This window comes from Dryas octopetala, chromosome 7, assembly GCF_963921425.1.
Source record: "Dryas octopetala chromosome 7, drDryOcto1.1, whole genome shotgun sequence".
Classification (NCBI taxonomy): Eukaryota; Viridiplantae; Streptophyta; class Magnoliopsida; order Rosales; family Rosaceae; genus Dryas; species Dryas octopetala.
The window spans coordinates 2,538,856-2,559,655 of NC_141372.1; the positions used below are offsets into that span (position 1 = coordinate 2,538,856).

Genomic DNA, 20,800 nt, shown 5'->3' on the forward strand with positions numbered 1-20,800 from the left:
GTTCGACTGCAAGAAGTTCAGGAGTTTTTGTTCACGTCTGAACATCAACTTGCGCTTCACCGCGCCATACCATCCGCAGTCGAACGGACAGGTCGAGGCCATCAACAAGATCATCAAGAAAACCCTCAAGACTAAACTAGATAAGGCTAAGGGAAATTGGCCTGAACTCCTGCCAGAGGTACTTTGGTCCTACCGAACTTCCTATCGCAACTCCACGAAGGAAACTCCCTATGCGTTGGCGTTCGGAACTGACGCCGTCGTCCCGGTCGAAATGGGGACTCCTTCATTCCGGACCGGCACGTACAATCCCGAGACCAATGACGCCGGACTTCGGCTCGGCCTGGACATGATCGAGGAGAGGCGAACCGACGCCGATCTCTACCGAGCCGCCTACCAACAAAGGGTAGCCAAATATTACAATCAAAGGGTCAGACCCAGAAGCTTCGGATTGGGCAATCTCGTCATGAAAAAGAATCCCCTTGCCATCAAAGAGAGCTCATTCGATCCGAACTGGACCGGACCATATAGAATCACGGGCATAGTCAAGCCCGGCACTTACAACTTGGCCACTCTGGCTGGGAAGCCTCTCAAGCATAGCTGGAACGCTGAACACTTGAAGACTTATTACCAGTAAAAATGTAGTTAGGATCGGGGACTGTCCGACCTAACACCCATTCCAATCAATGAAAAGATGAACATTTTTTCTACTCATTTTTTTCTTATTTTTCGAAGCAAACACTGGGGACTCTACTCCTATACACTTCTAACAAAGAGGAAAGATCTAAGTGTTTCCTTCGAAAAAATTGTAAACCCATGTGCCGAGCCGAAGCGTCATTTCCGGCCCGATGCTCGGCATATTACAGACTCATCAGGTCTATAAACTCATGTGTCGAGCGGGCGCGCCATTTCCGGCCCGATGCTCGGCATATTACAGACTCATCAGGTCTATAAACTCATGTGTCGAGCGGGCGCGCCATTTCCGGCCCGATGCTCGGCATATTACAGACTCATCAGGTCTATAAACTCCCGTGCCGAACTAGCGCGCCACTTTCGGCCCAATGCTCGGCATGGTACAGACTTATCAGGTCTATAAAAATCCCTGTCTGAGCCGAAGCGACTTCCTACAGTCCTAACGTTCAACAGGATATTTCTAAAAGAAAAATATACACTCCAACCAAAACTTTCATCGTGCATGCCGAGCCGATCTGAAAGTAGGTTTGAATATTTTTCTCAAAAAACTGCATTCCTAAATATCTCAATGGGTATGCCGAGCCCATCCGAGATGACTAGGGTTTTTTTTAAATTTTTACTTATCCTGGTTATGCTTATCAAGCTGATCCGAAGACAAGTTCTAATTTATCATCACCATTCATTTTCATTTTAATCGGCATGCCGAGCCGATCTCAAAATGTCTTGGTTCTTATTATGTTTTCACTTTTATCATTTTCTTTTCCATGTGTTATTAGTTTTTGTCGTTAGCTTAATTTCCGAGCCGAACTGACAGCAGCTTGTATCATATAAAGAAAATTCTGATAAAATTAAACAACATAAAACCAAATACAAATTGTTCCAAAAACAATTAAACCCGAGCCACACTTCGGCTCGGGAACAAAAAACAAAAACAAGACAACATAAAAGTTAAATAAAATCAGCCATCATGCAGATCGCTCGGCAGGGCCCTCCTGGATCGGCTCGGTAGACTCCTCGGGCGTCTCCTCGCCGAGCTGCACCACCTCAACCCCGCCGATCTGCATCTCAGCGTTGGGATCGGATTCGGGGACCGGGGGAATCGGGGTCGGCTCATATGCAGGCAGTGGAGGATCTTCCGGAGTCGGCTCGACTTCGGCGCGGACTTGGCGATCGGGAGAAGGAAGCTCATCCTGTTGACTTCCCTGGGTGTCTTCATCGTCATCGGACTCGCCAAGGAATGAGACATCCCAGTCCGGCCTCTTCGATTTGATCGCCTCCAAGAGCTCCTGATACCCATCAAAATGGGCATCAGCCAGTGCCTGGGCGCTCGGCACTTCAGCTCGACGTCTGAGTTCGGCATTTTCGACCCTCCGTTCGGCAGCCTCGACGTCTCGCTGAAGATCGCCGACATAATGCCTCAAGTCCGCCACATTTTGCTCCGAGGAGGCAAGCTCCTTGCCGAGCCGACCGACCTCCTCCTCCTTCCTGGCCAGCCTGGATTGCAGACCCTCCGACCGTTCGCGCTCGGCATTGACCGTCCGCTCGGCTTCGGCCAACTTCTCTTTCAGCTCTACGACCCGTGCCCGAAACCTCTCCAGTTTCGCCTCGGCATCGACGGCGGCCTTAGCAGCTTCGAACTGCCTCATGGCGAGCTGCAAGAGAAACAAATTCATCATTAGTCCGAACCGAGCGAATAGACGAAATCCGAAGTAAAAGAGACTTACCAACATGGCCTGGCGGGATGCGATCAGAGCCTGGTGGCTGAAGCCCGGCTCGCCATGATCGGCCCACAGCCCCTCCTGCACCCTCGCGGTCATCACGCGCTTGAGGCCCATGACGAACGGCTCGAGGCCGGGGTCTACCTCCACCGCCTTCAGGGGCGCCGAACCGGATGCTCCGGCACCAGAACCGCCGGGCTCGGCTCGAGCCCTCTTCTCCACCGGGGCCTCAGCCTGGGGAGCCTTCCTCTTCTCTGCTTGCCGAACCGGTCTCGGCGCAGGAGATCTAGGCTGGGCTGCCGCTGGGGCAGGAGCCTGTACCGGCTCGGCAGGGGGCCGCCCCGCTGCTTTCTTCTGGACGCTCCGAGCCGCCCTCCTCCTAAGGCGAGTCTCCAATTCGGTGGGCGCCATTCCCCTCTCGGCTCGTGGATTCCACCTGGGCACAAACCAGGAGATCCCGCTCGATCGGATCTGAGTCTCCCCGAGCAGAAACTTGGTTGACAAATACTCTGCTGGTGAGTCCCTGATCGTGGCGATCTGATCCTTAAGCTCGCCTCGGAGCTTGAACTTGCCCCAGCTAACTGCAAAGACGAAGCCAAAAAGAGTTAGACAAAGAAAAAATGCAATTATTAACAAGACGTAAACGAATTGTCCTCGGATCGGCCCCAAATTCCCAGTACCCACCTGGAATTCTAAAAGCTCTGGGGACCCGAGCCGAGGTGGTTCTGTTCGGATCGGCGAACTCCCAATCCCCAGAAACAAAGAAGTATCTTTTCTTCCATGTCTTCTGGGAGGAGGGATTCCCACCGAAAAGTGGCCCCGAGTACGCCTGGAGGTTGTAGAATCCGAGCTCGCTCTGCTTCGACCTCAGCGCGTAATTGCAGAACAGGATATCTTTATCCGGCTCGCATTTGTGCACCTTGTACCACAAAATGTGCATGGACAGGATGATCCTGTACACGTTGGGATTCAACTGATGTGGCGCCGCGCCGATCATGGCCAACCAGTCCTGCAGGAATGGATGCAGGGGAAGCCGAACCCCGTTCTCAAACATTTCCGGGTACATAGTCACCCATCCCTTAGGAGGTCGGCTCGGCTTCTCCCCTTCCATCGGCAGTCTCATCCGCACGGCCTCGGGAACGGAGTACCGAGCCCTCAGATCCTCGAGATGAAACTCGGTCATCTCGTTTTGGATCTGATCGGCTTTCCACGCCAACTCCTCGTAAAAGTCCGGGTCGATCGGACTCCCTGTCACTTGCCGAGCCGAGGTCGACGCGTCGTGACCCCTGTCCCTTTCACTTGGGCCCGAGGTTAACCTGCTCGGGACAGTCACGATCGGCTCGACGTCAAGGGGCTCCTCGTCGTCGCCCTCGGCCGCCTCTTGTTCCCGGTCGGAACTCGGCGCTTCGAGGTTTTCCCGATCCTCTCGGGCTCGGCGCTCCTCGCCTGGGTTGCGATGCAATGCCGAGATGACCTCGTCCAACTCTTCGGACAACCCATCCCAACTTGCCTGGCCCGCGGGAGGACTTCGGCTCTGATCGGCATCACTGTCTCCATCAAACGCCTCCCCAGAGCCGAGCCGATCACTCGAATCGGATTCAGACATTGCTAAAACACCTTTTTTCCGTTTTTCTCTCACTTTTTGGATTGAAAAGTGTCTTTTTCAAGAACACTAAGAACAAACCCAGAAAAACCCGAAAAACACAAAAAACTCAAAAGTGGACAGAATCACTTACTGGTTTTGTCCGGCCAAATCCCTCCGCCCCAAACACCCTCGGAATCACCTCGCCTATCGCCGTACCCGGTCGATGTTGGGATCGGACTACCACTCCAACGGCGGTGAGAGAGAAGATTTCACGGTGAGAGAGAGTTTTTGCAGGAGAGAGAGTGAGCTTCAGGAAAATGAAAGGGAAGAGAGAGAAATTGCTAATTTATATCCTCATGCAGACCGATCTCAGCCCTTCATTTCTGGCGCTTCAAATGCCAGATCTTGACACCTGTCAAGCATTCAAAAATACCCATAATGAGGTGACCCTTACGTTCCCCCATGCAGAAATCAAACGTCCCTTCACCTGTCCCAGAGATTTTCTGACCAATCACAAGTCGTCATGTGCTCGGATCTTCGGGAACATGGGCTTGTAGGGTTCGGCTCGGACCAAGCGAACACGCCATCTTTGGGATTACACTTCAACTTCCAATCCACCACTGCCCGCTCGGATCGGAAGCTGGGGGACTCCTGTTTGTGGGAAAACCCACATCGACCCGAACAGCCAATCACAGCTCGACACGTGGCTGGTCAAACATCCACCTCGGAGTTGATTCTCAGTGGTCAAACTTTGACTTCCACGTCATCACTGATCAACACTTCCTCTACCAGCTCAGACCGGATCTCCACACCGCCCCTCCTTGTTCGGTCCGAGCCGAACCGATGATCTTCCATGAAGTCCAGTGTCCATCTTCCCACGATCATCCCGGCTCGGCTCGGCTCGGCACAAGAGATGGCTTCCTTCCGAGTTCTGGCGTCGACCAGTTAGGGCTCGGAAAGACTCCAATCTATGGACCGGCTCGGCCTGGATTCCCATGCCCGATCCGACCACACATGGACTTCGTGTCTTCGCATGAAAACATGTGTTCGTATCGGCTCGGCTCGGCTCTCCGCCGCCATTCCCAGGAAGATCACGCTAGGACGAACCGCCACACTTGAATGCACCTGACACAATCCTCTGACAGATAGAATATCAGGCTTGCATTCATGACTGCTGGGCAGTTTACCTGGACCTTCCAACCTTGCATTTAATGGAGCATTCAATGCAGCATTGAATGCTGAGGAAGCAAGCAGCTGAGCATGCAACTAGGTCTAACCAGGTGCGTGGGTCTCTGGCAACCATTCATTCACAGGCAGGTAACTTAATCATTAAGTCTTCCTTTGCCTATATAAGACACCACATATGCATAAAATGAGGCACCTAGCAATCCACCAACATACACGCAAAAACACTTGCATTCCCTTCTACAAAAAAAGCCTACCCAACTTGCTGAGAATAACCCAGAACATTTGCCTTGTTCTTCCCATTCTCCCAAGTTCTTCCTTTGTTCTTCCTCACCCACCATCAAACACCACCACTGATTTCATCATCGGAGTGTGTTTGGCTGGTACCACACCGGTCCATCTCCTTTGATCTTGTTTTTGTCTACAGGAAGATCTCAACCAGCATCCACTTCATCATCCAACAAAGCACCTGATCAGCCAGGTCAACTTATCTAAGTTGTTGCATCTACCTTACGAGAATTTGCATCAACAACCTACTAAAACTATTATTACCTCTCAACAAACACAACCCCATATATCTCAAAGTGCTTTTGTGTCTGTCCCTAACACACTAAAATCTGATTGTTAATCAATTATTGAGGGGGGAAAAAGAAATTTACTGTGGTAGATTGAGCAAAACCTGAGGTCACCTGCATATATACATATATGCAGATGATCACTAATAGCATTGGTGGTAAAATTTCAACATCAAGAACTTGGGATTGAAATCTTATCCTCAACAAGCATGTGAGGAATAGATTGATAATAGAAACTAGCCCTCCTACTGTAACCCATTACCTAACATATGTTTGTAGGGCCATTGATTAAGATCAACTTGGACATGAACTGTCAAATTGAGCTTACACATAGCTTATGATGGCTTGCCTTATTACAAAAGAAATTTGGTGATGCGAGGCACTTAATCTCAATTTTCAAAGGTAATTGGTCACAATTTATTAGATTCATGTTCATGTACTTTAACTAAGGACTCCATGCAATGCCACTCACCCAAATTACATAGATAAATGGGTTTTTTTTTTTTAAGCTCCAGATGGCCTCAAAATGGTTTAAAGAACTGGCCTGCAATCACTGTGAGAATGTATGGAGCATGTGGGGAATTTTGAACCCAAAGTCCAAATACTCATTCACAGCCACTTACACAGTACTATTATGCTTCTTTCAAAGTTGAAAGGAAGTGGCAAGAATTTTAGTGAGAATAGCATAATTGTGTTTAGGCAGAAGGGAAAATGAAAAGAAAGTTTACTGTTTGATTTGCTTTAGTGAAATATGGCTAAGCATCACAAGTTTCAAAGTTTTGGTCATGTCTACTGGCCCCCATCTTATCATATTACATTATGAATCCATGATGGATGTTTAACCCCCAATTAATTAGTTTCTTGTAATTAAACAATAGTAATTATATGCACCAAATTAATCCTGCTTTCCAACTTTAATAAACCAAGTAGCTTTAGCTTTTAAACATGGCAAATTAAGTGTGACAATGACAAATCATGTTTCTCAAACCTCTACACGTTGTGTATGACTTTCTACATTTTTGTTGGGTTTGTGAGGACTTATTTTAGTGTTAAAATTACTTACGTTACCTTCATAAAATGAAAAACTACTTAGTATATGACAATAGTTCGACTCTCACTTTTTTTCACGAGATATATAAAAAAATGAAAAATTTAGACACTTAGTTATAATTTGAGACTCCCTCAAAAGGAATCGAAGGGTGTACTTCAATATTTAATGGACACCGAGGGAAGGGGCGCAGGGGGTACTAATTATATGAAGATTGAGGAAACACCTTTGGCAGGCTTATAATTGATTCATTGATCATTGAAAAGTGAAAACAGAGGAGCAGTGAGAAAGAGCAGCCATATTTCTGGGAAGAGAGAGAGAGAGAGAGAGAAAAGGATAATAATTCATTGACCTTGCATGAGAGAGAGAATCTAATTGTCTACAAGAAACTGGATGGAGAAATGCATGTGAGAGGAGGCAGAAACTGTCTGAATCCCATCCAAATGAATACAACAAGATTGAGAAAATAGGTATGAAAATTAGCAATCATTTAAGACCTTAATTTCAGTGATTGACATGGCCATTCAAAATTCAATTTCAATAATCCAATAATAATGCTATACTTACTACATTCTTATACTATATTTTTATACCATCTCACGTGTTATTATTTTATTGGACATAGTTTTTTTTTTTTTTTAGTATCCAATATATGAATGTCATGTAAGTTGCCACATAAAGTGGTAAAAAAATGTGGAATATCTAACACTACTGATAATCTAATTATGCAAAGAGATGTTTTGCACTGTCATCTACTTTTGGTAACCAAGGGTGTCATGTGTTAGTTTTCGCGCACCAGATTAATCACTTGGGCTGGTCAAAAGCAGACAATTCATGCCGGGCCTAGAAAATTCACAAGAGATTTTACCTTCCTTATTGTCTGGCTTCAAGGGTCGAACTGAAAATTATAGATTAAATTTGTTAATTACATACAACTTTGTGATACACGTATTTTTTTTTAAGATATTGATATATGTATTGACATATTTTTAAATAAATAATTAACAACTCATACATTATTATTACGTGGAAATTATTTGCTTTCTAGCTGTAGGAGTGAAGTGATGATGTGTCTTTTTTGAGCATTGTTTTCAACTCTTACTTTATTTTGCTTGCTTCTCCTTTTACGACGGTCCACAAGTCAACCTTTTGGATCACTGTGGAAGTTCCAGCCTAGCACGCCAGGCGTATTGTGTGAGAGAGTGGGGACCACCAAAGACCTTTCCATGTGAATCGAAGAGAGAGTCTTCTTGCCGTAATCTACCAAACTACCCCACGCTGGGAGAGAGAGATCATCACCGCTATAATCCAAGCATCCGACGGCCCATGATTGCTGACAGTCACTACAGTCTATAGCCCCATACCTCACATGTCACATCTATCTAACAATCCTTGTTTGACAAAAAAAAAAAATCTAACAATCCTTGACCCTTGTAGCGATTGAATTACTTATCAAATTACTTTAAAATGGTTGGTCCGCGACTCCGCGTTTCACTTAATGTAACTAGAATTTATTTATAGACTAGCTAGCTTTTTATAACAGTAAATTACTTGAAAATCGATTTTATCATCCTTAATAATAATTAAACTTACATAAAAATTGTAATGACAAATAAGTTCACTTTGTAACAAAAAAAACTCACATTATAATTCTTTCGTGTGTTTTATGATAATTTCATTTATTTTTTACATGATTATGTAAAAAAAAAAGATATAAGGTATATTTATAAGTAGTATTTTTAAGCAGTTCAAATAGTTACTGTTGCATAATGATAATTGTCGAGCACTTAGTGAACAGTACCGAGTACTCAATGAGTTCCGCGTCGCGCGCATTTCATTAAAGTAGACCGGACTGTAATTTACTATAATGTGTGGATTAGATTATCAACCTTATTTTTCAACTTTACTTAAAAAAAGAAAAAATCTCTTTTTATAAGCTTATAGACTAATTAGAGAAAAAAAAATTTTTTTGATAATTATTAAAAAATATATTTCATTGACAACATATAGCGATGTACGCTGCTCGCAACATTTCATTGCACCGTTTACGCTTCCCTATCCCGTAGTAATAACTAAGAAAAACTGAAAGACAGCGAGAAGAAAACAAAACGCAAGTTGCAATCAAAATATTATAATAAACTTTTAGTACATATCTGTAATCTTTCTCTTAATTATAATAAATTTATGACTACGAGTCTATGAGAAAGTAGGAGGAAAGTGATTAAGTGAGTGACAAGGAATAGTCTTATCGCATCTACAAAATTTAAAAAAAAAACCACAATCCACTGGGCAAGCTGCTGCATTATTTTACAGAAACTGTAAGCAAATAATTATCCCACAAATAAAAATAATACTCATACGGCCATACACTCATACCCAAAAAAAAAAAAAGGATGGAAAAAACTCCAAGAATGCGGAAGCAGAAAAGTCTCACACATATATAATATATCTTAGTATTAAAAAAAATTATTTTGGTCAAAAGCAAATAAGTGTCATTTTAGGAAGACTGCTGCTGAGAATTCTGACGACTGACGAGCACTGGGTGAACTCAGTGGGAACAGAGTCAGCAACTCGGGCGGGTCGGACCCTCGGGGCGTACTGAGCGGGGAAGGGTGCAAATAAAACCCCTTTTCTGCAATTGCCTTCTCCTCCTCCGTCGACACCGCCGGTGACGACGGCGACTCGGAGCCGGAACTCGGGAAGAAGAGCGAGTCGGACCCGAGTGGGGTGACGGGACTCGGAATCGGGGAGTCGACCAGGTAATTGGTCTGGCGCGTGCCTTGTAGAGTGGCGAGGCTGAGTTTGATTTCCAGTTTTCTCATGGTGTGTCTTCGCTCCTGGAGCTTGAAGGGTGACCGGCGAGGGCCGGTGGGGTCACCGGGAATTGTGGGTGCTTTGGGGTAGTGTGAGTGCCTTGTGGGGTGGGTGACCGGGAGCTTTTCCGAGTCACCGGATAAGCCGGTCAGCTTCTGGACCAGGTCTCTGAAGGTGTTTGCATCGGCTTGAACAAAGGTTGTTGGTGTGGGTGTTGAGGATGTTGGTGAACAGAGGGTGTTGTTGTTGTTAGTTTGTGGGTGGTGGTGTTTTTCCATTTTGGAGAGACTAATGAGGGTGAGAGACAGAGAGGAGATTTTAAGGTGAAGATATGATGGTTTTGTGTGATGGAAAAGAAGGAATGTAATTCATGGTTGCTTTGTTCGGCCTTGAAGAGAGCGAGAGAGAGAGATGAGGAGTGTTTAAAAGAAAAGGATTTTTATAATGGTGACTTTGTGGGTATGGGGTGGGTGTGTTTCGGGAATGGATTCTCTGTTTATTTTGGTCGTATTTAGTTTTGATTTCATGCATTTATTAAAAGGTCACTGAGTTTAATACTAAATTATAATATTTTTTTCATTTCAGCTACTAAAACATTTATTTCATTTCATTTTAGGTACTAAATTTCAGTTTAGGTACCAACTTTAAAAAATATGGTTATATCGAATTGTGACTGTCTAACAATCATAACTTTTTTATTTATTTGTTGTTTTTTCAATATTTGTAAAGCTTAAACTTTAATGTTTAGTCTTTGGGTTATAAGACGTCATCTCCCAAATCTAAATCTAAATTATAAAACTTTTAAAATTTTTGATTTTTTATAAATTCTAAATAGTCACAACTGTGACTGTTCGACAATTACAACTGTAACTGTTCGACAGTCACAACTGTATAATAAACTGATTTGTGACATAATCCAAAATATTTTACTCTAGGTTAGTATTTAAACTAAAAAAAATTAGTGTCTTACTACTTTACTAAAAAACTATTGATATTTAATCTTAATTTTTTATTTATTAAATTATTATTAAGAAATTTTTTTATGTGAATGTGCATGTCTTTTAAATAATAAATTTTAAAACTATTATACTGTATTAATAATATGTTATAATTTTTGTTAATTCCTAACACTAACATTAAACTGATATGCCGCATGTGATACTGTATTAATGATAAATAAATTGTTCAAATCTGATTTTTTGGTGCTATTAATTATGTCTAGTGGTGTAACTTATTCATATGTTAAAATATAGGTGAATCACATGCATGTTTATATTTTTAAGTTTATAGTATTAATCATTTTATTTATATTATAAAACGTGATTGATTAAATTATGTGACTGTATTACAATTATACAAAATCATTGTTGTTATTATTAGCCTATTAGATAAATATTCATATGCTTGACAAAAAAAAAAAGATGAATATTTTGATGAGAAATGCAACTATTTACACACATATGACAAAGGACATACTACACCCATGAATCCATTGGATTGGTGGTGAAAATTTATGATATTTATGATTTTTGCCTAAATTGCCTATATGTTCAAACTCGCTGTTTTAGAATATTGAATCAAACACAAATGACAAAATATAACAATAATAAATAAAAGCGAGAGGGAAAAGAAACACGGTTGGTTAAAACTTATCTGTTGTTTATCTGTTGTTATTGAAACTAGACTTGATTTCAAAATCTCGAAAATTATTTACCACCATTTACTTTATAAATATCATTGCTTTACAATGAACGTCGTCTCTACACACCAATTAGGCAATTAAGTAGGTGGGAAGAACCGAAGAACTAGCATTTAATGACTTTAGCATATCGCTCGCATTGTTGCTCATAAGCATGGTACTTTTCAAAATAACAAACACAACCATTTTCATAATTAAAAATTTGCTACATCAATAAAAGTAATTAGGATTTTAATTATAGCAATGTTTTATTTATCACGCTGCAATAACTTCAAGTTCAAAAATAAAAAATAAATAAGGAAGTCTAAAGTTTTTTTTTTTAATAATAAAAAGGAAGTCTAAATACAAGAATACATGCTTATGTATTTGTCACATGCCTTTTATATATAGTGACACACCAATTCTACGTTCTTCTAATTGCCTCCATTATTTAAATAATTGTGGTATGATTTCTCGTTTTGATTGGTAAAGTGATTTTATTACAAAACAAAAAGGGAAGGAAAAATAGTCTTGGCTTGATTGCGTTTAAACCTTATTTCCATTAATAAATCCATAGTGACAAATAACATTTAATTTGATTCGAAATGGTGACAAATATTTAATAATATTTGAAGCTTTTATTGTACGAAGACACTCACACATCCCTTTCTTATTTTCCATTCCTCTATCCCTTTTTTTTGTGACATCTGTTTTCATGCTCAGTGATGGATGGTTCAATGGACACTTTATTTTGATACAATATTGGTATGGGTATTCTATATACTATATATGTGTCGTTTTGTCGTTTAGAGTTTTAAATTGGGCCAACGACACAATTAGCAAAGTATTTTTTTTTTTTTTGGCCAAGACAATTAGCAAAGTCTTTAACTATACAATATGCAGTCGTTTATTTAATTAGACAGAAAGCCACGCGAACCCTATTCCTTCTTAACACGTGAGATGATTTTAAAATAAGGTACATTGTTTTGAACTACTTAATTTTAATAATTTTTTAATTTAAATGTCAAAATTAAATAGTATTTTATATTAGGTACTAGTTGAAAAGTTAAATAAATTAATAAAATAAAAAATATTAGAATTTACAAATATTACATCACATGCCACTACAATAAAAAATAAAAAAATATTATATTATATTAATTTATACTATATTACATTAAAAAAAATCATTTCAATCACAACTTAACTGTGACTGTTTTGGTAAATTAAAAGAAACAACTCACACCACTATACTGTATATTATTTTGAGTAAAAGTATTATTTTGACCTCTATTTATACTATATTATAGTATAATTTTTCTTAAAAAAATTCAATTAAGTCACAATTTAACTGTGACTGTCTCACAACTTAGATGTGTTCAGTCACAACTAAATTTGAAGTTATGAGTGTCGTACAGTTACAACTAAATGTGAAGTTGAGACTACATTAACAAATTTTCAAGATAATATAAAAGTCTCAAGGGTAATTTTGTCAAAACTTTATAAATTTTAACTAATACTCATTATATGTGAGCTAAAGGATAAAAATGTCAAATGAAAAAGGCTCAAATTAAAATGGTCAACATATTTGTGATCTAATCTAAAAAACTATATTTAAATTTGGTAATTCAATTGAAATATTATATGGTTTTCATACTATACCAAAAAATTATTGAGATGTGATATTTAATCTTAATTTTTTATTTAAAATATACGAAGTATAAAAATAAAAATAGGCAAATCAAATCAGTAAAAAAAAAAAAAACAAATAGAATTAGAATTCTATATTTTTGTTGTTGTTAATTGACAGGTATAAGCTTATAGGCTACACGGTATTTTTAATTGCTCTCATGTTCGACGTGGCCAAGTTATTGGGCTTTTTAATATCAATAGGTCCACGAAGCTTTTCTTTGCATGAAGTTTCATTAAACAAAGAGGCCTAGGATTTGACAGCCCAAAAAGGAGCTACGAAGTCCAGTGATATTTCTCACTGCTTATTGAAAGAGACTAATTAAAATCACTTCTCTCTAAATTAAAAAAAAAAAAAAAAAAAAGAAGTTGGTCTACGCCTCTACCTTATGGCTTATGCTAAAGGGGTAGGATACGAGGCCAGTCAACTAATAATCCAATTGGTCGAGTATTTGGTAATTTTGTATAAAAATGATTGGAAACGTAAAGAAAACACATATAATGTAATAAGAAATTTATACTCTTAATTATAAAAAAGTAAACTCGTAAATATCTAAGAGTCGGAAAAATTCACATTCATATGCTATGCCGACATCATTGTAGAATTTTTTTGCTACTGAAGAAGAAGAAATAGAGAAACAAAAATACTAAGGGTATACAGTATATTGTATACGTAGTTTGTTTTTTAATATTTTAGGTTCAAATCCAAAGTCCAAAAATAGTAGGGTTTATTTTATATTTAGTACCTAAATTTTGATCCTTGTCTTAATGTGGTACTTAAACTTTTATTTGTCCCAATTGAGTACCTAAACTTTTATTTTGTATCTAATAAGTACCAAAATGAATTTCTGTTAAAATTGTCAAAAAAAGCTAAGGGCAATATAGTCAAAGTATATTTTAATTATTTTCTTTATATGTTTAAAATTATTATAAAAAAAACACAACAACCAAAAAAAATAAAAAAATTATAATTAAAATATAAATTCTTTGAAATGACTATATTGCTCCTAACTTTTGTTGATAATTTTAACAGAAATTCATTTTGGTACTTATTAGATACAAAATAAAAATTTAAATACTCAATTGGGACAAATAAAAATTTAAGTACCATATTAAAACAATAATTAAAGTGGTATTAAATATAAAAAAAAAAAAAAACCAAAAATAGTAAGAGAAACTTCGGTTAGCTTTGGGCTACAACTGGCACCCACATAAAAAATCCAATTTTCCCGATCTCATTATTTTTCTCCCCAGAATTCGAAGAAGACGAAAATGACGACCTGTATGTGTTGTAGGCCTGCGATTGTGGCCAAACCGCTCTACAACGAGGCCTTTGTATCGTCACGTAGAGCGCTGAATGGTGCTGGGGTTGTTGTACCTTACGGTACAAGTACGAGGTGCCTCGGTTCAAGGGTTCGTGGCCGCGTGCGAGCGTCAGCTGTGGAATCGTATGAAAGCTCTTCTAATTTCGTGAATCGCATGGAGAAGACCTGGTTAATCTCTGAGGTAATTCTTGCTACTAATACTTTTTGAAACTTCATTTTCAATTTTGTGGGTCTCAGGTTTTCTGGGCTTCAGTTGTGTAGTCGCCAATTGGGTTTGGTTCATCCGTTCCAACTTCAATCCTATTGTTAAATTATATAGTAATTTAATTCAATGAAGTTGAATTCGAAATTCAAAATTTATTGTAATTAGTGGTTTTGATGAATTGTACTTTGTTGGCTGATTAACTTTGTGTAGTTAATCAACGTCTGTTAATTTTGTGTTCTTATTCAAACAGCTCTTGGGATGATGTTTTGCTTACCCAAAATAAAATAAAAAACTTTGGTTGTATGTATTTCCTGGAAGTCACTTCTTGCTTGAAAGGAAATATAGATAAATATCAAGTAAATGGCTGATTAGATGAAGTTAATGGAACTTTAACTGTGCTTGGTCTTATAGAAGGATACATTATGACAGATTTTGGATTAGTTTGTTGCTACAACAATGAAATACTTACCCGCATGACACTATATGGAAAGATGGATATTTTGTGTTCGTAATCTGGTATGTAGGTGATTGAAAGTCATTGATGTATGTGGGTTAGGGTTCTATGTACATCAACCAATAGAGGTTCCCACACAGACTACTTTATTGTGGTATGCTTCTTGTTTTCTAATATCTTCATTGTTTATGCTACCTACAGCAACCAAGGCCTGTTGCTTGTTCTTCTTGCAACTCAAATGGGCATGTGGAATGCAAATGGTGTGGAGGTACCGGCTTCTTTATTCTCGGTGATAACATGCTCTGCCAAGTCCCTTCAAGAAGTAGTAGCTGTGTTATTTGTACTGGAAAGGTAAATCAAATCTTAATAGAGCCTGTCAGTGATACTTACAATACTGTCATCCCTCGGTTTCTAATACGTATGCATTTGCTATATATTATATATATAACAAAAGCCCCCATATCTCATGTTCCTCCAGGGATCAATGTGTTGCTTCGATTGTAAGGGAACAGGCTTTCGTGCCAAGTGGTTAGGACAGCCTCCTATTTCCAAGTAGCAGCGTTGCTTGAAAGAGTTATCCGCCATCAAAGCTGTAAAAGAAATTGTAGCGACATTTATTCATGTTGTAACAAACTCTTTGTTTCTTTTTAGGGTATACGGTCAAGTTACGATTGTTACAGATTCTTTAAATCCACAATAAAAGTTACATCCTCTATTGTTTAAATTGTGTAGTTAACAAGTCAAGTTCACAGAACATCACACCCTTTACTAGTTTTACTTTATTCATCTTGGTTCTTGGAATGTAGAATTGTAATTTGCTTCCACCAGATTCTGCTACACATTGGTTTATTGAATTATTTGTTGTTAGAACTGTGGATATGAAGTTTTCGAATTGGTTTAAGGTTAAGGGTGTGAATGTCTTTCTGTCCCTGCTCCACGCTTCAATCTCTTGTGGATGAAGCCCCTCATCGATATTCTTTTTCACTTGCGACAGGTTTTCATAATATTGAGGCATTATCTGATATTTCACATTAACAGTTTCTTTTTTCTTTTCTTTCGGCAAAACAGAAAGTAAGTTTTTCACACTACAATACAATACCAAATGTAATCAAATATTCACACTAACAAATCAGCTCACAGAACAACATTGATGACACCTCAAGTGTTCTAAAAATTTCTGGGCAATAACATGTTTGGTCTTGCTCTCAGTTCATTACCATCAGTTGCTTTGAACTATAGCTGAAAAGAGTAATTGATTGATATCCTCGGACTCCGAATCGTGCATCTCATCACCTGCATCAACAACATTTCATCAAAATATTTTCTAGAACTCTAGGCAACTATTGCTAGCTTTACATTCTTCCCAGTAAATCATTAAGCACCCCATGGAGTCACCACAGAGAAAAGGCATTAATTTCTAGAGTTACTGTATCTCTCCAAAAACATTTTTAAGTCCTCGTAGCAAGGCTGAATCTCAAGATAAAAGTTGAGCATCATCAGTTTCCCCCGACAGTATAATTTATAGCATTTCAGCATTAACTGTAAATCGTTACCTGTTTTTGATCTGACTTGAACCGTCCACTCATCAATGACCTGCATAAGAGATCAATAAGGTCATTGAGATTGATTTCTACTATACATGAAAATGAGCGAAAACTGTAACAAACTAACAAAGATGAAGTGGCTGAGAATGTAGCTAGGCTCAATTCTGCTGCTCAATCAGAGAACAAAGCAACCCACGGAATATCTTTGCTTGGGGATTTATTAATAGACACTGTCTAGCCAAAGATTTGATCTTTGTTGCTTGCTGGCAAATGGTGCAAACACTTGAGACACCATCTGGAAATAGACAACCGTCCACATCGGTATGCCAACAACAGCTAACAACATTAATACCGAACACAGGAGAACCCATGATCTCAGCTTGTCTTTCATAAAATTTTGATGTTTAATCTCACACTATAGACAAAGACCCTTTAAAAAGTTGAAAATTTGCAGCTCAAATGCACAAGAACATTATTTTTAGCAGTGCAAACAAAGTCTACCCAGAACACATTACTAACCTGATTGAAGTTAGCAAAAGCAGAATCATCAGAATCACTGTTGGGGAAAATGCCCATCGATGCCTCCATCCGCTGCACTAGGTTTCTGTTCCCAACTAGAGTCGACCTAGCTTTGTCAATCAAATCCTACAATACCCAAAAATAAAAAATAAAATAAAATAAAAGAATTCCCAGCTGGAGCAATAAGCCAATAACAAAGAGAATTGCCTGTTTGGCTGAAAGAAGTTCACGGCACTGCTCTTTCAAGGTCGATAATTGTTCTTGAATTTTCTTTATCCTCGAAACCAGTTTCATTGGGTTCGCATTGTCGGGGTAGGTTTGCTGGAACTCCCTCTCGAGCCTGTACTGAACCGCTGTGAGATCGTAGTTCGCTTTCATCAGAAGCTTCACCAAACCATCCGTGGCTTCATGGTGTTCGTTTATGTGCCCCATTTCCTCAGAGCTCTCACTTTCTCTCTCCTAGGGTTTTGCGCTCACCGTTTGGTCTGTTATTCAAGCAAAACAGTTTTTTGAGTTTCCCCGCCTGTGAGACTCTGATTTCTCGGAGCAATGGGCCTGTGCTTTTGATTTCTCGGAGTAATGGGCCCAATTCAACTCTATTCAGGCCCAATAGAAATAAACCCAGACAGGCCCAAGTTCCTTTTCCTTTTCAACCTTCAACGATGGAGAAGCGTAAACGTAAGCGTGCGGTGGAGCCATGGCGAGCGAGGAAGAGAGGGTTCTAGAGAACCTGTTCGAGCTTCAATTGCAAGAGCATAGAGTCTCTCTCGCTACCCTAAACGACGCCTTAGCCTCTGACCCCAACAATGCCGAGCTCCTCGCGGTAGGTCATTTATTACTCTAAAGGCCCCGTTTGGTTACCGAGAAAATCCAAGGGAGAATATTGATAATGTTAGGTTTTAGGTTAACTGAGTTGGTGATATTGAACGAGACAAGTACTCTAAAACATCGGTAACAAAAGAGTATAACTTTCACAATTCGTACGATTTTATTGTCAAATTTATCATATTATTGGTTTCAGTTTCCGATAGGCTATTGCTCTTGATGTCTGCTTAAATGATTTGCATTTGTAAATGTAAATGATTAAGCTCTTAGCTCCGCAAGTTAATAATATATTAAGAAGACAAGTTTGTAGCTGTAGGTGATGTTATGGAAATGTAGGTTGGTTGTTGAACACCATTATATTATTCCCTCTCAGGTTCACGAGGAGCTTCTTCAGGCAATTAAAGATGCTGAGGAAGGGCTACTGCACCTAAAACGTGCACGGTTATTACGAGAAGCTGATTCGGTGCTAAATGGTTCTGGTCATGCTGGTGAGGACGTCAAGGTGGAGCCTCTTCAGCTTGTTCCAACAGATGTTGTTGAGGAGCCGCTGGAGGAACCAAGTTACACTGTTGGGTCAAAATGTAGGTTCCGTCACACCGATGGACGCTGGTATAATGGTGAAGTTATAGGATTGGATGCTTCTAATTCGGCAAAGATTTCTTTCCTCGCTCCTACATCTGAAAAGATGCTGGTGCGTACAATTCACTGGTTCTTTGTTTGTCTAGAGTACATAGTGAAGCCTTATGTTCTTGGATAGAAACAATGCAACAAGGCCACATAGTATGAAATTCACCGGTCCTTATCAAAAAAAGATATTTGTTATAAAGTTGAACTTGATGGTGTGTTTTGTCACTTCAATATACTAATGCTATATAACCACTTCAAGATACTAATGGTATATAAACACATCAATATCCTAATGCTATATAACCACTTTAATATACTGATGCTACACCACCAAAGTGCAGATTTGCAAGTTCTTTCTACAACAACGATGTCGATTTGGTACTAACTGCCGCTTATCACATGGTATGTTCAATCATATCTAAATGGACAAGTGAGTATTACAACTTGTCTGAAGTCCCACTGCTCCCATGTTTGCATTGTTATTAGGATCCAGAGCAATGCTAGTATGAGATAGATTGGTGGGCATAGGCTCATAGCAGGCCATATTTTAGATTGGTGGGCATAGTCAGGCTGCAGAGTTTCGCCCCCTTTATTTTCAACGTTGGTTCTGGTGTATTTCATCTGCAATTGTTTAATAGTTCATTTCAGCGGATCCTCTTCCTTCTCATTTTCTGATTGGGGATCAGCTCTCACTTTCTGATTTGAATTTTTCAGTTCAAGAGTGATGGTTATGTAGCTATCTTGATTTCTTTTTGTTATACACCTACACTGTAGCTTTCTTTCTAATTTATACGAAGAACTGTTGTTTCTTTATGCTTCATAGAACAGCTGATGCCACCGTTGTTTTTCTGAATCAGTTGTTTCCAGCATCTCTCTGCTCACCTATGTTCTATGCATGCAGGAGTTGATGTCCCACTATCCTCCCTGAAAAAGTATACGCCGACAACATGGGAGCAGTCACTTGTGGGCTCAAATATTTGGGCAGTCTCAGATGGTAAAGCTGGTGTTTGGAGGGAAGCTGAACTTGAATCATGGGATGGTACACTTGGGGTTGGGAAAGTTGTTTTCCGAGATGATGGAAGCTCTGCAAATCTTGGGAAAGAATTTATAACATTATCTGAGTATGCTCAAATGAGTGATCAAGAAAGTGATTCAAGCTCAGAACAATCTGATTGTAGTGACTATGAAGTAGAGGGCCCGCAGGGCTTAGGATTTCTTGAAGGCACCATACTGCAGAGGGGCATCCAGACAGAAACAGCCATATTTGCGAAGTGGGAGAACCACACCCGGGGCATAGCTTCCAAGATGATGGCCAATATGGGCTACCTTGAAGGAACAGGTCTAGGTATATCTGGGCAGGGGATGGTAAATCCCATCTCTGTGAAGGTCCTTCCACGAAAGCAATCTCTTGGTCTTGCTGTTGAATCATGTGAAGGGGAAGAGGGTAAAGAAGAGGGTAAAGAAAATGGAGGAAAGAAGCGTAGCAGAGGTGGTAAGAGGAAACGTGAAAAGAAATTTGCAGCGCTGGCAAGAGCAGCAAAAGAAGAAGAGGAATCGACACCAGATATGTTTAGTCTTATTAATAGCCAACTTGCTATGCATGGTGAAGCTTTGAATGGTGAATCAGCAAAGAAGCAGCAGAAGAAAGGTTCAGGGGAGGGGAAGAAAGTTGATAGGCGGGATTTGGTTGCTTATGACGATGAAATAAAGGACTTGAGGATGCGAGTTGTGAAGCTTGAAGAAATGGCGAGTAGAAACAAAAAAGAGAAGGTGGTTTATGAGGCTGCTATGAGGAAATTGAACGAGACTCGCAAAGCTTTGGTGGAGGCTGAGGCAGCTCATTCGTCCGCATCAAATGCAGTTGTCAGTAGAGAAAAAGAGAAGAGGTGGCTTAAGTTTTAGGATTGATACATCATTTGTAATCTTATATGCTAAATTATATTTTGCTATGAAAATTTCCTAGGTGAGAATTGCTTTTTTGGTCTCATGGATTGTTGTACATAAATTGACTTGTTTTTCCAGATTAATAATGTTGTCCCTTGCTGCAAACATCTTCAATGATTCCGTAACACATTCTTTATCCTAGATCTTAAAATATACTCTCCAAAAATTGGAAACTCCAGTGATTCTCTATCTTTTTTACACTTTTAAGAAAAAACCAAAATTTTGAATTTCAATCCTTCTCTACCTTTTTAATTTTGAAGAAAAGGAAAAGACAACTCCTTTCAAAAGGTTGTTCTTTCCCATCTTTCATTCTTCTTGTTATAATATTTTATTTCTAAAAATATCATGCTATTGGTTTAATTTCAGCATTTAATT

The 20,800-nt window shown here is 39.5% G+C and overlaps 4 protein-coding genes across 5 annotated transcripts; 2 read left to right on the top strand and 2 right to left on the bottom strand.

Moving 5' to 3' along the window:
• Positions 1–9,083: 9,083 nt before the first annotated feature.
• LOC147278408 (VQ motif-containing protein 31-like) lies at positions 9,084–10,021 on the bottom strand. The gene has a single exon (XM_086251581.1). The coding sequence runs from the start codon at positions 9,891–9,893 to the stop codon at positions 9,294–9,296; it is 600 nt and encodes a 199-aa protein (XP_086107707.1). The 5' UTR covers positions 9,894–10,021; the 3' UTR covers positions 9,084–9,293.
• Positions 10,022–14,194: 4,173 nt separating this feature from the next.
• Positions 14,195–15,867, top strand: LOC147278409 (DnaJ/Hsp40 cysteine-rich domain superfamily protein). Of its 2 annotated transcripts, none has more exons than XM_086251702.1 (3): positions 14,195–14,488; positions 15,168–15,317; positions 15,421–15,867. In XM_086251702.1, exons 1-3 carry the CDS (start codon positions 14,255–14,257, stop codon positions 15,520–15,522), a joined length of 486 nt encoding a protein of 161 aa, XP_086107828.1. In that variant the 5' UTR covers positions 14,195–14,254; the 3' UTR covers positions 15,523–15,867. The 2 variants fall into 2 exon arrangements, with proteins under 2 accessions (XP_086107828.1, XP_086107829.1); XM_086251703.1 differs by having other exon boundaries at positions 15,445–15,867.
• Positions 15,868–16,033: 166 nt separating this feature from the next.
• LOC147278410 (spindle/kinetochore-associated protein) lies at positions 16,034–17,566 on the bottom strand. Its single transcript, XM_086251704.1, has 4 exons — positions 17,237–17,566; positions 17,030–17,155; positions 16,520–16,559; positions 16,034–16,259 (listed from the first exon to the last, which is right to left on the bottom strand). Exons 1-4 carry the CDS (start codon positions 17,459–17,461, stop codon positions 16,186–16,188), a joined length of 465 nt encoding a protein of 154 aa, XP_086107830.1. The 5' UTR covers positions 17,462–17,566; the 3' UTR covers positions 16,034–16,185.
• Positions 17,567–17,699: 133 nt separating this feature from the next.
• Positions 17,700–20,453, top strand: LOC147278411 (zinc finger (CCCH-type) family protein / D111/G-patch domain-containing protein). The gene is made up of 4 exons (XM_086251701.1): positions 17,700–17,852; positions 18,228–18,545; positions 18,823–18,883; positions 19,383–20,453. The coding sequence occupies exons 1-4, from the start codon at positions 17,727–17,729 to the stop codon at positions 20,381–20,383; spliced, it is 1,506 nt and encodes a 501-aa protein (XP_086107827.1). The 5' UTR covers positions 17,700–17,726; the 3' UTR covers positions 20,384–20,453.
• The last annotated feature ends 347 nt before the right edge of the window (positions 20,454–20,800 follow it).